This window comes from Haplochromis burtoni, unplaced genomic scaffold (genome assembly GCF_018398535.1).
Source record: "Haplochromis burtoni strain Fernald_Lab_line unplaced genomic scaffold, NCSU_Asbu1 Contig_52, whole genome shotgun sequence".
Lineage (NCBI taxonomy): Eukaryota > Metazoa > Chordata > Actinopteri > Cichliformes > Cichlidae > Haplochromis > Haplochromis burtoni.
Genome location: NW_024582413.1, coordinates 1,891,947 through 1,906,403, shown reverse-complemented (window position 1 = coordinate 1,906,403; position 14,457 = coordinate 1,891,947). Strand labels below are relative to the sequence as shown.

The 14,457-nt window shown below is 37.9% G+C and overlaps 1 protein-coding gene across 6 annotated transcripts in view; it reads right to left on the bottom strand.

The window, feature by feature from the left end:
• The window catches only part of shank1 (SH3 and multiple ankyrin repeat domains 1), a 105,586-nt gene that overhangs the window by 37,392 nt on the left and 53,737 nt on the right, over positions 1-14,457 (bottom strand). For all 6 annotated transcript variants that reach the window (XM_005921788.2, XM_005921789.2, XM_005921790.2 and 3 more), the window contains exons 4-12: positions 14,026-14,097; positions 13,549-13,657; positions 9,136-9,290; positions 5,690-5,857; positions 3,111-3,227; positions 2,812-2,889; positions 1,619-1,685; positions 1,213-1,379; positions 291-412 (exon numbers count right to left, since the gene is read on the bottom strand). In XM_005921788.2, coding sequence (XP_005921850.1) covers positions 291-412; positions 1,213-1,379; positions 1,619-1,685; positions 2,812-2,889; positions 3,111-3,227; positions 5,690-5,857; positions 9,136-9,290; positions 13,549-13,657; positions 14,026-14,097 — 1,055 coding nt within the window. The remainder of the gene's footprint in view (positions 1-290; positions 413-1,212; positions 1,380-1,618; positions 1,686-2,811; positions 2,890-3,110; positions 3,228-5,689; positions 5,858-9,135; positions 9,291-13,548; positions 13,658-14,025; positions 14,098-14,457) is intronic.

Here is a 14,457-nt window from a genome sequence, read left to right as displayed (position 1 = left end):
AAAATTCAGAATTGGCTGAATTATCAGAATTATTATTGATCTGAATGACTCTTAGTTTCCATTTTCAGAGAATACTAACAAATACTAACAATACTACACCAAATGAACCATATTCAACTCCTTGCATGGCTCTTTAAGAACGTGACTCACATAATCCACTTAAAAGAGTTTAACATCTGTCACCCAGCACAAAAGCCTCAAAAGCACTTCGATTGATCCATCTGAATCTGCAGGAAGTGGAAACAAAGCTCCTGTTTAACAGCACTTTGTCCTCCGACTCCTCCACTCACCCCTGTCTCCGACTCTGCCTGCTCCGGTCCTCTTTGTCTCCGATCCTCCCACGGGAAGGAGAGCGTGTCCGTGCTCCCCTGGGACTGCTGGAGCTCCGCAGGGTTCCTGTATGCTTGTAGCCCTGTCGGTCAGAGAAGGAAAGGTGAGAAATCTCAAATATGACCTACTTTAATGACATTTAACATTTTTCTGGGCTGTAAACCTAAAGAGGATAACAATAAGAACTGGTGATTAATCTTCTGCTCCAAAGCACATACTATATAAAATGTGAGAAGATAAGGCCCTGCAATTAGCAGTATTCACCACTAGAGGTTGATAAAGGTCATCCCCTGCGTTATATTGTGCACATTCACCCAGTGTATATACTATATGTATGTATAGGATGTTAGGCTACATTTCACTGTGTGTTATACTTGTATAACTATGCATGTGACAAATAAAGAACCTTGAACTTGAACTTGAATGTTCCATCATGTTGGAAATGGGTGTTTTGCAGGCAAGCAGTAAGTTTAAAGAACCCATATATAAATCCCCTTCCAATTAGACAACAAGCTCCACATCCCATGACCAACCCTGCAGAATGGAGCAGAAAAAAATACTAGCTCTGATGGATTAAACTATGTTTGATGCACTTGTGCACTTAGAAATGCTTGCTGTGTGCTTTGCATCATTCATTTCAACAACACAAGTTGCTAAAATATTTTAAGCTTTGAGATACGGCTGTTTTATCAACTGCTGTCTCCATTGTTGGTAAAAAAATAAATAAATAATAATAATAATCTGAGCTTTCTAATTAAAACGAGAAAAACATCCAGTAAAAATCTCTCTGAAAAACAAAAAGGTTACAAAATCGACCCATAGGTGTTTCCTATGTCGATAATTTGAACTCTGACCTCCTCACACAGAGACAAACACAGACACCTGCACAGAGACGATGTTGGTGCCCGGGGCGTTGGGCACTGCCATCCAGTCTGGAAGGTTCATGCTGCTGTCGCTGTTGGCTCTGAGGAAGGGATGAGGAGGTATTGTCAGCATCCGGGAGCTCTCCCGCCTCTGGGGGGCGTACTTTGGAGACTCCACAAAGGGGACTAGGGGAGACAGAAGAGATTTCATTCTTCTTTTCATATCATCCTACAAACCGTGATGCATGTTTCTTTACACTCTCCATCCACATGCTACTTCTTTGTATTTAAATTGTTATTGGCCCTTGCTGCTGAAAGAAGTCCTGCTGATTTAAGGTTAAGTAAGAGAGCCTGTGTGTTGTGTTAGCTTAAGAAAAACACCTTGCAGAACAAATCTGAGACCAGACATCAGTTATAGCACTTACCCACATCTGTGTCTCTGTGGTTTTTGATTATTTCTCCCAGCTCAAAATGGCCAGACATAACAGCCACCTGATGAACAAAACGCACACACACACACACACACACACACACACACACACACACACACACACACACACACACACACACACTCCTTATGTTTAAGATAACTCTAATTAGGATGAGCAATATAGCCTCAAAATTATATAATGATATTTCAGAAGTACAGGGAAAAAAACTATTGAACACTTTATTTATTATTATTTATAAGTCTAAGTAAATGAAGGGCATTTTCCATCCTCTTTCTTCAGTGACGTGCTCTCATTAACGACACATTTTCTGATATGAAGTGTGAATGCACAGTAGTGACGCAGCATTATCATAATAACAGAGAAAAAGTCATATTTAAGCACAAAAGTGGTGTTTTCCCTGGAAATTTAAGTAAAATTAATATCCTAATATCTTAGTTTAATAATTATAACAGTGTCTGCACAACACATTACTTAATAAAACTGAAAAATAGTTTCTACCTGGAATCTTATAGTTTTAAGCATGTACTAAAAGTTAGTGTGGGATAAATAAGGATGCTTTTGAACAATGAATCATGCAAAGCTACTTAAGCAGAGCACTAGATTAAACTATATTGGAATTGGAAATTAGCAATATTAATTTAAAACAATTAATAAAATGAAAATTGATAAAGTAAATAAAATTTTTAAAAAATATATTTATAAAATAGAATTCACAGAAAATCATTACATAAAAACTATCTCTGATGCATAAAATTGAAAATTATATTTTGTTTTCCTTTGGGAGTAATTTTCTTAGGTATCTATGATGGTTTTATCTTGTGCAAGTCAAAGGTAAATAGACAGTTTGCTCAAATTATTACCGTTCTGTTGCTTTTACTAGTATAAAATGTTTCTTCCATGTTTTCTTTCATGTTCTTTGTGTGTTCGAGTGTTACAGAAACATCTTTTCTGAATTAGCTGTTTTCCCTTTTCTGGAGCTTATATATATATATCCATATTTAAGGGTCACGCGCATTTCCAACACCTGAGACATCTGTATGCACTGCAGCACAGTGCTGGCCTGAAGTGAAATTAGGCACTAGCACTTTATACTTTATGCTATGCTAAGTTAATAAGACAATAAACCACACCATGCATAATTACCCAGCCAGACACTCAGCATTTACCTGAAAGGGGGTTTGCCCGCTGTTATTCTTTGTGTCTTTATTTGCTCCCCGGTAGAGCAGAATTCGTGCACAGCTTTCCTGTAACAAACAGCATTGATTAACGTATCTTTAATGCAAGTGCAATACAAAGGGCAGGATTCTCTACTGGCATTCCCCTGTGGCATCATTGCTTTTACTTAGTTTGTTGATGAAAACAAAAGCAGGTTGATCTTTTTTAAAAACACAGTTTTAAAGATCATTGCATCAAATTTCGGTACAGTCGGGGGAAGGCGATACTTGATTTGTACTCTGTGAAATACCTTGTTGTATAAAGCACAGATGTGCAAGGCAGTGTTTCCAGAGGCATTCTGGGAGGAAGAATCCGCCCCGTAGAATAGGAGGTGCTCCAGATGCTGGGAGTTACCATTCTGACAGGCCTGAGAATGAAAACAGTTTAGTAGTAAGACCGAAAGAAAGAGCGAAAGCAAGGCGTCAAAGAGGAAAGATTTATGTGGTTGTTTAATAGAGAGAAAAGAGAGACGGGGGGGCAAGCAAGGGTGAAGAGGAGACGATGGCCAAAGGTGGCAGTAACACCAAATTTAATTAACACAACCTCCAAACTCAGGGGCAATAAAACACTGACAATACAAATATACACAATACAGTATGACAGTAATAAAGTCATTGCTAGAAAAACGAGCAGCATTATACACGCAGACACAATGAGCCACGTGATTTACTTATTTTTTTAATTTAAAGTGAGAAAAAAGTCAACATGTTAAAGTACATGTGATGTAAGTCACAGTATTTTGAATAACTGTTTTATTTAATATAATAATATAATAGAATCCATGTACTTCACTGATCTTGAAGTCAAAGCTTTTTAAATCGTTTTTGCCTGAAATATCAACTGTGTCTCAAACATGCTTTAAACATTTTTCACTTATTATACAAATAAATAACCCACTCATTTATCTTGCAGCTATTACATATCATAGCCCGAAGCTAGGTTATTTTATCTCTTCAGATTTTTTTATTTGTTTGTAATGTTAATTAATTTTTGTTTAATTTATGGTCAAACCACTGGTTCTTATAGGGCACTTTTCTGTACATAGCACTGTAACAGATGATCCTATACAAATAACACTGGGCCTCCTTTACAGGCTAAATTTAAAATTCAAGCATATCATTAACTGTTATCTCATCATTATAGAGAAATGAAGCCACAGTTATAGAAATGCAAGAATATTTGTCTTCGACGGGAAAGTGTACAAAACAGGAGAGAGATTTTCTGAAGGTGCGTAAATATATTAATGTACTCAACACAAACCAGGACAGCTGAGTCACAGCTGAACACATTTCCATTTGTTTTGCTATTTTCAAGTAAAATTGTGCTTTAAAGACAGCCTTGTGACCTCATGAATTTCTTCTTTTTGGCTCCAAAGAGACATATGAAGGGTATTTCCTAAAGTGTGGTTTGCATAGGCCCTTCAGTGCCCCGTTCAGTCATGCTGCTGTGACTGCTGCAGACTCACTGAGCTATTATTAACCGAATAATTGACACGAGTTTTTTCATTGTTATAAAAGTAAAAAAAAATGTTAAAAGTCAGGAAAAACTGCCAGGCTGACCTAAGTGCTAAGATCTAAGTGCACGCTATACACTCAAAACAGAAAACATGGTGTTAAAAAAAAAACCTCAATGCATTTAATACTGACATGCAAAATTTTGCCCTCATATTATTAAAATTGCTCGACAGTCTTCTGGAGTACATAGGGCTCACAATGTTTAATCCCTCATTTCTTAAAGCACTTTTACACTTAACCACATTTAAGCTCTATAAACTGCACACCCTACATGACAGAAATCGAAATGGTGCAGTTTTTGATGTCTTTCTGTCTCTATAACATATCCCATGATGCTGACGCTCAGTCATGATTAACAAAATGAGATTTAGGGTTGATATTGTGGAACTTGAAGTGAATGTAAAATCGATTTGGTTGCAGTTTTTTGTGTTTTGGCCCAGAAAATGTTATGAGGATCTTTCCTCTATTAATGAAATTTTGAGTATTCAAAAATACTGACAAATATAGCAAACTAAAAAGTGCAAAATTTAACCCCCCCTTATAGCACAAAATATTCATGGTTTAGCATCCTCTCATTGAATGTACAACAGTTATTATGGAAAAGTAACAGCTGATTGCTAGAGGCGGGCTGACTTAATGTGAAATTACCCTGCACCCAAATGCAACAGAAAAATCTTCAATCTGTCAGACATGAAATAAAATGCAGCTTCTTTTAGTGGCCTCGTCCAAAAATCTTAATAGTGTTGAATTTATGAGTCAAATCATACTTAACGCACACACACCAATGGTTTCTTTTGGAGTCCCTGTCTGACAAATAGAGCCGAGGAGACAGATGCTTACGCAGTGAACACACTGAGATGAACAAGCTGATACCTTCATTTTTCCTCGCGGCCTTCCCTGTCCACTTCACAGCTGTTACATGAAGCCACTGAAGCAGGATGGGTAGGATGTGATGTGAAAGGTGAAGTGTTTCATGGCATGAATGGGTTTTGACGCAGACACACACTGGAACACAGAGTAGACTGGTACATTACAAAAAGTGATGTGGCATACTTCTGCAATATGAACAACAAGAACATGAGCTCCGAAAGTCCAGACGCCTTTTTCTGGTGCTTTCACATCTCAGCTCCCAAATAGATGTAAATCAGGCCACTGACCTCATTAGACTGAAAGAGTTTGTTTCAAGGATCCTCAAACAGAAAGTTTTACAGTTGATTTGGTGTTTTCGCTTTTATTGAAAACACAGGAGATTAACTGTATTTATTTTGTCCTCGATTTGCTTGAGGTGACTTATTTTTTTTTAAAAAGTGTTTACCTGATGTGTTTCATCCCAGCCGTTCTCGTCCCTGATGCCCAGTTTGGCGTGATGGTAAAGCAGTGTTTCGCAGCAGGAGGTGTCGCCCCCTGTCAGCACAGTGTGGTAAAGAGGCGTCAGCCCTCGCCGGTCCTTATAATCTGGGGACGCCCCCAGAGAGAGCAGAACCTGTATGATGGCACAAAAGAAAAAAAACCCCTCATGCTGAAGCCTTTGTTAAACTCTGACAGTAATGATAAAGATAAATTACTATGATAAATAGCAATGATTTAAAGGGGACATGTTTGAAAATAATCCACTAGACCCAAAGCTATTTCCACTTGGTTTGCGTCCAGAAGAACATAATTATATTAAAAATTAATTAACGTCAGTCTTTTAAATGCCAAAAAGTAACTTTAGAAAAATAAAAAAACCTCATTTACGAAATGTTACACACTTGGTCGATAACGGATAAGATAAGAAACACTAGAAAGTCTAACGTACATATAAAAAATGTTTGGAGACACTATCTGAATCTATAAAAGATTTGAAAGCCAGTTTGAATGATAGATTCTCATCAACCATGCACTGTCTCTAAGAAGCAAATGATTTGATACAGATTCCCATGTAAGAGGACGTTTGTTGTTGTTGTCTTTTGTTTCTGTGTTTTCCTTCGTTCCTTTTTTGCACCAACACAGAGAGACCACCGGTGCCTGTTTTCTTCACAGTCACTTTCAGTGATTTTGGCATCAGAACAGGATAAGCACTGCTCCTGGCTGACGAGCGGACATGCCTTTTTAAAATCAGCAATTGCTTCACAGTCCGCCATTTTTATTTAGTCCCCAGAGTAGCTTTTGCCAGCTTTAACTTTAAAATGTCTCAGCCATAGGCGTTGCACACCAAATGTTCAGTTGTTGGCTGCAAGAGTGAACACAAGAGTCCTTATGCGCTCCATGTATCTGAGCTACTGAAGACTGAGAACTGGAGTGGAGTACTGTAATTCTTGATTTTCACTGTGCAACAACAACAAAAAAAGAAAATCCTCACCCTTAGCATGTTGTGTGGCTAATGTAGCTAATGTAATGATGGTGAACGCAAAGACAGAGAGGCCACCGGGAAAGGCAGGCAAGTTCTTGGGGACTGAGGGCAAACTAGAGAAATGTGCCAAGTTTGCAGTGACAGTACGAGAGGCCTGACTTCCTGAATGGTTGTGTGATTCTGTCTAAACCTAACGATATCAGTGAAAGCCTCTCATCATCTTTCTGGGAGTGAAAAAAGAAAGAAGAAAAAAGAAGAAGAGGAGAAATAAACCAAGACAGATTCAGCACAGCAGTAATTGACTTGTTAGCATTCATATCAGGCTAAGAGAACATATACAGTAGTGTTTACAGTTTACAAAACACTTCATAAATGATCGACTTGGTTTTTGGCATTGACTCCAAAATAAACATGGTTTCCTCCATTTATGGATTAATGTTTTATTTATTTATAGGACTGTTGTTGCTGCTGCTGTCAGATTATTTATGTCATGATACTGATAGAGTCTGGTTGGTTTGGTTTACCTAGATCACCAACAAACTGGAACCATGACTGTCCACAGCCTCAGCTATATCGAAATGTAGAAATGCAGACCAATTTGAAACCAAAGAACACAAACTTTAATAAAAGTTACTGCAAGACTAAAACTATATATTGCATACTTACTAAACTAGTTTTAGTAATCTGTCAAGATTTATGTCAAATTTATGAACAGAAATAGCAGGAAGCATTTGTGCAAGTGTGCATTGTCAAAATAAAGTGCTCTGCATGAATAATATTAGCTTTCAGAACTCAGAAATCTTATTATAAAAATTACCTTAATATTGTAATAAGAAAAACAAAAACTAATATTAAAAACTTCTACATTCGTTTAAAATAATAAAAACTAAACATCAAAGTCACTCTTAAAAATAACCAAAGATTAAACTGCGAACTATAAAAACATACAACTATGTCTTAGCTCCTTCCTTTATTAGCATTTCATTAATGGTGCACATGTTAAAAATGAACCGTGGCAGCGCTGGTAAGCAGAAACGGTGTCCTTTTGTAAAGTCTAGAAGTAAATTTCATGTGATTAATAGAAATGTCTTTACAGCGCTAATTATATACACATTTCCATTTATATTTAGTGTTTATGAGTTTTGGGCATTTACATGTTTGAATGTTTACATATACACCTTTCAAAACAATAATAATAATGTGTTGACTCTACCTCATTGGTTTTCCCACATCTACCTAAGTCTAGGACTTCCTGGCTTCTGATTGGTCTGTAGAGTCACATGGGGAGTCCGAACAAGGAAGTTGTTGTGCTGAAGTGGGCCAATAGCATAACTGCTGCTAAGAAAGTTATCCGTCTCCATGACGCTGTTTATCTTAATTGAGAGAGATTTATTATCGTATAAAAAGCCTCATGTCACACAGTTTTAATGAAAACATTGTGCTTTGTGTAACTTAAAAGATCCTACAGGAGTTTTTTTCTTATTATTATTTTTGGCTCAATTTCTGTTCAAACACCTATTCGCAGTTGATGCTTCTTAAAGGGCTACACTTACACTTAAATCTGAGGTTACAATACGTAACTAAAGTCATTCTGCCTTGTTTTCTTCTTGAGAGGGCGTAGGCAGCTTATTTCTTTTCAAGACACGAAACTAGTCCATTTTTATCATGGAAGAATTGGCAATCTGCACTGTATTTTGAGCCAAAACTTGCTCCAACTAGTTAAATATATAGAATGTAGAACCTTTAAAACCTTCATCAAGTAAAACAATAGTACAGCAGGAAGGAAAAAATATATCTTGATGATAGTTTCCTAATTCAAGTTGAGGAATATTCATAGAATTCAAATCAGGATGGAAACTCATAGCTGGGGGTTCAGAGAGGTCACGTTACACCCCAGGCTGGGGAAAATGATGTATTCAATCAGAGTCTGATGTAAACCTTTGTGCAGTTTAGCCGAGTTTCTTTCCTTTGTGGAAAACATAGGCTCTAACAATGTTAACGCTTGCAATTATCTCCCCCAATGAGGTTCTCGTCTACAGCTACCTGTATTCTCAGCAATTTGAGAGCTGAAAATCTGGATAAACGCCTAAAATGTAAATGTGTCAAAACCAGGCAATCTGGATGTTAACGCCTCTCTTTCTCTCTGGCTGAATCAAATAATAGAGTTATTTGTTTGCATATTGTGTGTGGGTGGGTGTGGATCGCTGAGTGGGAGGGTCTTTTTGTTCGGGCTTTAGCTTGTTTAGATATACAGCAACGCAAATGAAGAGAATACAGTGTCACTTTCAGGGCAAATATCCATCTTGCAAGATATACACCCTGTTCTAGGTTGATGTTTTTTCTCTTTTTGTTACATAATACATGCAAAATCATCACTTTCCACAGGCAGATAGCAGTATGAAAGGACTCCAACATATGCAAATGTTTACCAGCAGGGCTGTATGGTGGTGGCCTCGAACAGCCTTGTGTAGCGGTGTGAGTCCATCTTTGGCACGGAAGTCAATATGAGCTCCTCCATCCACCAGGACCCGGATGGCCTCTCCTCCACCTGGCTCACACTGCACTGCCAGGGTCAGAGGAGTCTCTAAAGAACACACACAGAGACACACATATGCAGCTTTATTCAAATGGGACTGTTATAGAGCAGGGAGTTCACAGCTGATTTGCTGGAGAACAGTAGCTCTTTCCAAACTCCTGAGACAGAAACAAACATTTAAAAAAGAAACATTTAATTCATTTTAGTTTTTATGGTTATGATTTAACAATTGAATGACGTGTGAGGTGAAAAAGAGTTTGTGCATCACAGTAATGAAGCTGAGAAAGTGCAGCAAATGTCTGTGATGTGTGCTGCAGCAAATGCCTACACATCTAACCTACAATTTACTGATAATCATGTAAAGTTCTTGTCGTTTGTACCTAGTGCTATTATCTTAATTAACAACACTAAATTGTAAGTGTTGTTGCCATTGCACATTGCACTTTTTTCGATGGAAAATCTAGGTTGTTTTATCAGGCTTATATTATATTATAGTATTTTTTTAATGAGTGTACGTGATGTGTTGGTTGTATGTTTGTTGTTTGTTTTGACATACTGCGAATCAATTTCCCATCAGGGACAATAAAGTTACCATTGACCATTGTTTTCCATGTATTTTCAAACCAAATCTTCTGTCTGTGTAATCTTATTGTACCTTTAGATCTGGGCAGATCCTGTTTCCATGTAAGGAAAAAAATGCAATAAAGAGGATTTAATGAAGTGACTGCACATACATAAATGTGCACAACTCACTTTGGAGATGACCATCAATCCTGCAATTACATGATGCTGCCCGTCCAAAAACTCTTCCTATGCAAAAGAGTTGAGCAACTAAACTTGGCACACAGGTACATCACAGACCTCTTAATGTTTTTATCTATATCAGATATTATCATAACATAACATTACTTAGCATCCATGTTCCAACAGACAGAAATGACCTATTTTTTAGCATTCTTGCACATATAACACCCTTAAAAAAGTGTTGTGTTGGATAATTTTAATTTTACAACAGTAATCATGATGCAACCATTTATTTTTTTTTAAAGAAGAAGGTTTTTCAAACGATGAATATACAATACATAGCTTTCCCATATTCCATATTTTTGTCTTTAAAGTTGTGAATATAGCAAATGGCAAATGTTTCATGGAAATCTATTCAAGAGTCATTATAGACTAAAAGAACACACTAATGTGAAATCCATCTTGACAAAGTGTTTCTATCATTGTCCTCCACTTCTACAACTTTAATAAAGAAAATTTGTTAACTACCTTTGTACGACAACATGTAAATTTAAAATAAAAAAGCTGAATTTGGGCAGATATAAACAAGTAAAATCCCCTTATATGTGACAACACTGTTTTATTATTTTGAACATGAAAGTTAGACAATCCTAAATCTCACCACCATCAACTTGCTTCCTGATTACAACATCCCGATCAGCCAACTTTAAGTCTTCTGCAAATATTTATATTCCTTTCTGTGATAGTGTGAGGGGAAATGAAAAAAGCCTCTGCATTAGTTCCATCTAACAGGTAACATTACTACTTTCCAGCTGAATGTTCTGCCAGTGCACTGATGTTTTGCCGTTATCCTGATGTCATATAAAGAAACAAAGAAGCTCAAAATATCATTTATTGCAGTCAAAAAAGTGCTGTGTCACTTTTGTGGCTAACTTGATCCTTTCCAGAAAGACAGTTCACCAGCACCTACAAGAATAAAACCATTCAAACTGTTCCCAGTTGAAACAGGGTACACAGCACCGTCTGCAAGGGGATTTTTCTGGCAAAGAAGAAAATGACTGAAGGCTTTCATCACTGAACACTTTCTGTAGATCTCAGGTTCAAACAATTTGGAGAAATGTTTTGACTGCGCTTCCTCTGAAGTTATACTGTCAGGATGAGTCAGGGAATACCCATTTATGAGTTTCCTTGGCAGTGATCGACATGAGTGTGTGTCCTGGCCGGAGCCAGGCTAATTATGGCAGAATTATTTCATGTCCTAATGAAGGCATTCTCTGTGAGGCTTCTGGAAGCCCACGGAGAAAGTTTCAAGGAGACAAACGGGTCAAAAAAGCATTAACAAGGTTGGATATATCTCTGTCTGCAGGCTTTTTATCACCTCTCTGCCCTGTCTGCATAGGACTAATGCTGCATTCACTGTTCCTGGACTTCCTTTCAAAATACCTTCACATAACCATAAAGTCAAAAGGCAGGAGAAGCTATTTCAGGACACAGGGATATCACTTATATCAGACTTTGACTGATATTAAACAGCTTTTTTCAACACCCCCAAATCTAAATCCAGTTCATACAAAATTCAGTTAAACCAACAAATCTCATTCAATTCATTTCTTGAAACCACAGAGTCATATACTGTATATATGTTTGATTCCACAAACTTTAATGCAGAAGGACAGAAACTAGGATCCAGCAACAAGTCCTCCATCCGTTTTCTTCCTCCTGTCTAATTCAGGTCATGGATTGGCTGGAGCCTATCCCAGCTGCCATTGTGCAAGAGGCAGGAAACATTCTTGAACAGGTCAACAATCTGCAGCAGGTCTAACACAGAGAGACAGCCAATTTAGAATCACCAATTAACCTAACATACCCAGGGGGAACCCACATAAGCACAGAGAGAGCACGCAAACTCCACATGGAAACGCCGTGGCCAGTCAATAGATTTGAACAAAGGATTAGTTTTCATGTGGTATCACATCACTGGGGCTAAAACAAATGCTTTCCTGCTCCGCCCCACAATTACTTTTACCAGGTTTGTTTTGCCAAAATGCCAAGGAGTGGTTAAATCGCATGCATTAAATATACACATATATATCAGTACTAAAACTACACCTTTTCAGCTCAGTCATAGAAAAGACTATTGTGCCCCAGAACCTTGAATAGGAGGACCCTGAAACAACAGCACTATTAGCTAATTAGCTCCCACTACTGCTTAGAGCAGAATCACTGATCAGACTAAAAACACATAATCTGTACTTTCTTTAACCCTAGTGGCAAAGTAAGAGAAGAGTTTCTCCTCAAGACATGATGAATACTATTTTAAAGTGGCCCTGCGACAGACAGGCGATCTGTCCATAAAGCGTACCCTACCTCCCGCCCTTTGGTAGCTGGGATAGACTCCAGCCCCCCTGCGACCCTGATAATGATAAGCAGAAGAGAATGAATGAATGGAATTAATATTTTAAAGTGCTCTGGTGGATGTGGATCATCCAAACTTGCAGTTTGTACAAAAAATCTTTGTTTCTTTTCATTTAAACGGTGATGAGAGTATCCAGGACACGAAACAGATGGAAAATGGTCACGCTTGCGCTTCTGTTCAGTGTATGATATGCTAGACCAGCAAAGATGGTAAAAAAAAACAAAAAAACAACAAAGTGTAATTTTTATGGGGGGGAAATGTTTTTTAAAAGAACTGTATTTAGGGAGAAACGCCACAGACATTTTAAACAGTTTTAATTCCATCTGATTTCTAAACTGGCATTGGTATGGACGTGAGGGTCCTTATTTCTATCTTTCAGGGTAAAACCCTGTGATTTACTGGCAACCTTTCACTCTTCATTTTTATATTCTAGTGACCACTGAAATGAAAAATATCTGCTCAAATAAGTGCCTAGAGTTGAGGTCCAGCCCATTTAGATAGCTGTTGCAGACTCTAACATGACTAAAAACCATGAATGCAGTACAGGAACAGCATGTTTGTGAGGGAGGCTCATCGAGGCTCTCTGTCTCCCCCCTGTGTTGTGCGCCGGGAGCGTGTTTCACACCCATCATGACAGGCTGTGTTTTGTGTTTTGACACTTGCTCCCTGAACGGCTGGAGCGACACAGAGCAGCACACCCAAACTGTAAATGAGCCGTCTGCTGTGCCCCCCTGAGCACTAACAGGATCTAGGAAAAGCCACCAAAATTGTGAACAGCACTGGCTCAGATCCCTCACAAAGTGTTAGGCCAACATACTGCAGAGCTGAGGGCAGAAAACAGAGGGGGAGGAATTGAAAACAGTTTAAAGAGTCCATACAGGAGAGCTTCAGGTTCCATAGCTGCTGACTATCTTTGTGCTTTCTTAGCTGCTTGCATATTTGGAGTTCCCGTTTTGGCTAACTGTAACAGAGAGATCATCACCAACTCTTTTATAAATGTGTTTGTTTTATCTTGTGAAACACCTTTTTAAATTGGGCTGCATGACAGCTGTTACATGTTATCCGTGTTACAAGAGAAAATTTGCTCTGTGTAGATAAAATAACTAAGTGCTCGTGTGCAGTCGGGGGAGTGGAAGGAATCCTTACCACCAGTGTCAGAATCCTGGTAGTTGGGATCGAGGCCCTTGTCTAAGAACTTGGCCATCTTGTCCACAGCGCTGGTTTGAATGTAATCCATGAACTTCTTCAGGCTGGCCTACATGTAAAAGAAATAAAAACAAAAACTTCCCACGTGTAACTGATAAATATTCAGAAAAAATTGGATAGTTTGGTGAAAATAAAAACAGCAAAAGCAGGTTCAGGAAAAGCTATCCATATAGTAGATTTTACAATTGCAAAAGGGTTTTTGTCAATTTTATGTCATTGGTTTGTTTGTCTAAGTTAAGCTTTAATTATTTATTTCAATACAATAAATTAACATATATAAAACATTACTGAACAATCAAATGCATCCTGCATAAATCTGCACAGATGTACACATGCACCACTGCATGCTTAGTGACACAAACATGGAGATGCAAACTGTAACACATATCACATATTAGCGATCTGGAAGTTTCATACCTTAGTGTGCAGTTTGGCCAGCTGCTTCTCATCTAGATTTGTTTGTTTGTACACCCTGGTTTTATAACGAAACTAAACCAGTGACAGAAAAAGAGAAAGGAAACCAAGAGTTAATCCTAAAACAGAGGGCCTTTGTCCTCAATTCTCTTAGCTTTTGGCCTAGATCCACAAAATAGAGCCTGAAGAAGATTTATCTGGTTTTCTATACAGGCTTTCTTCTCTGTTGCACCGAAGACAAGAAATGGGGAGGAAACAGCCTGATGTCACAGCAGTTTAAATACTCTCTAGCTTAAAGAGTTGGAAAACTAATAATAATAATAATAATAATTACAATTATACTTTTACTTTAGTTCTAATTATAAACTACTTAACAGTGTCATGCACCATCAGCTTTGCTGGGTGACAATCAATTTAAGATTTCATAAATAGTCA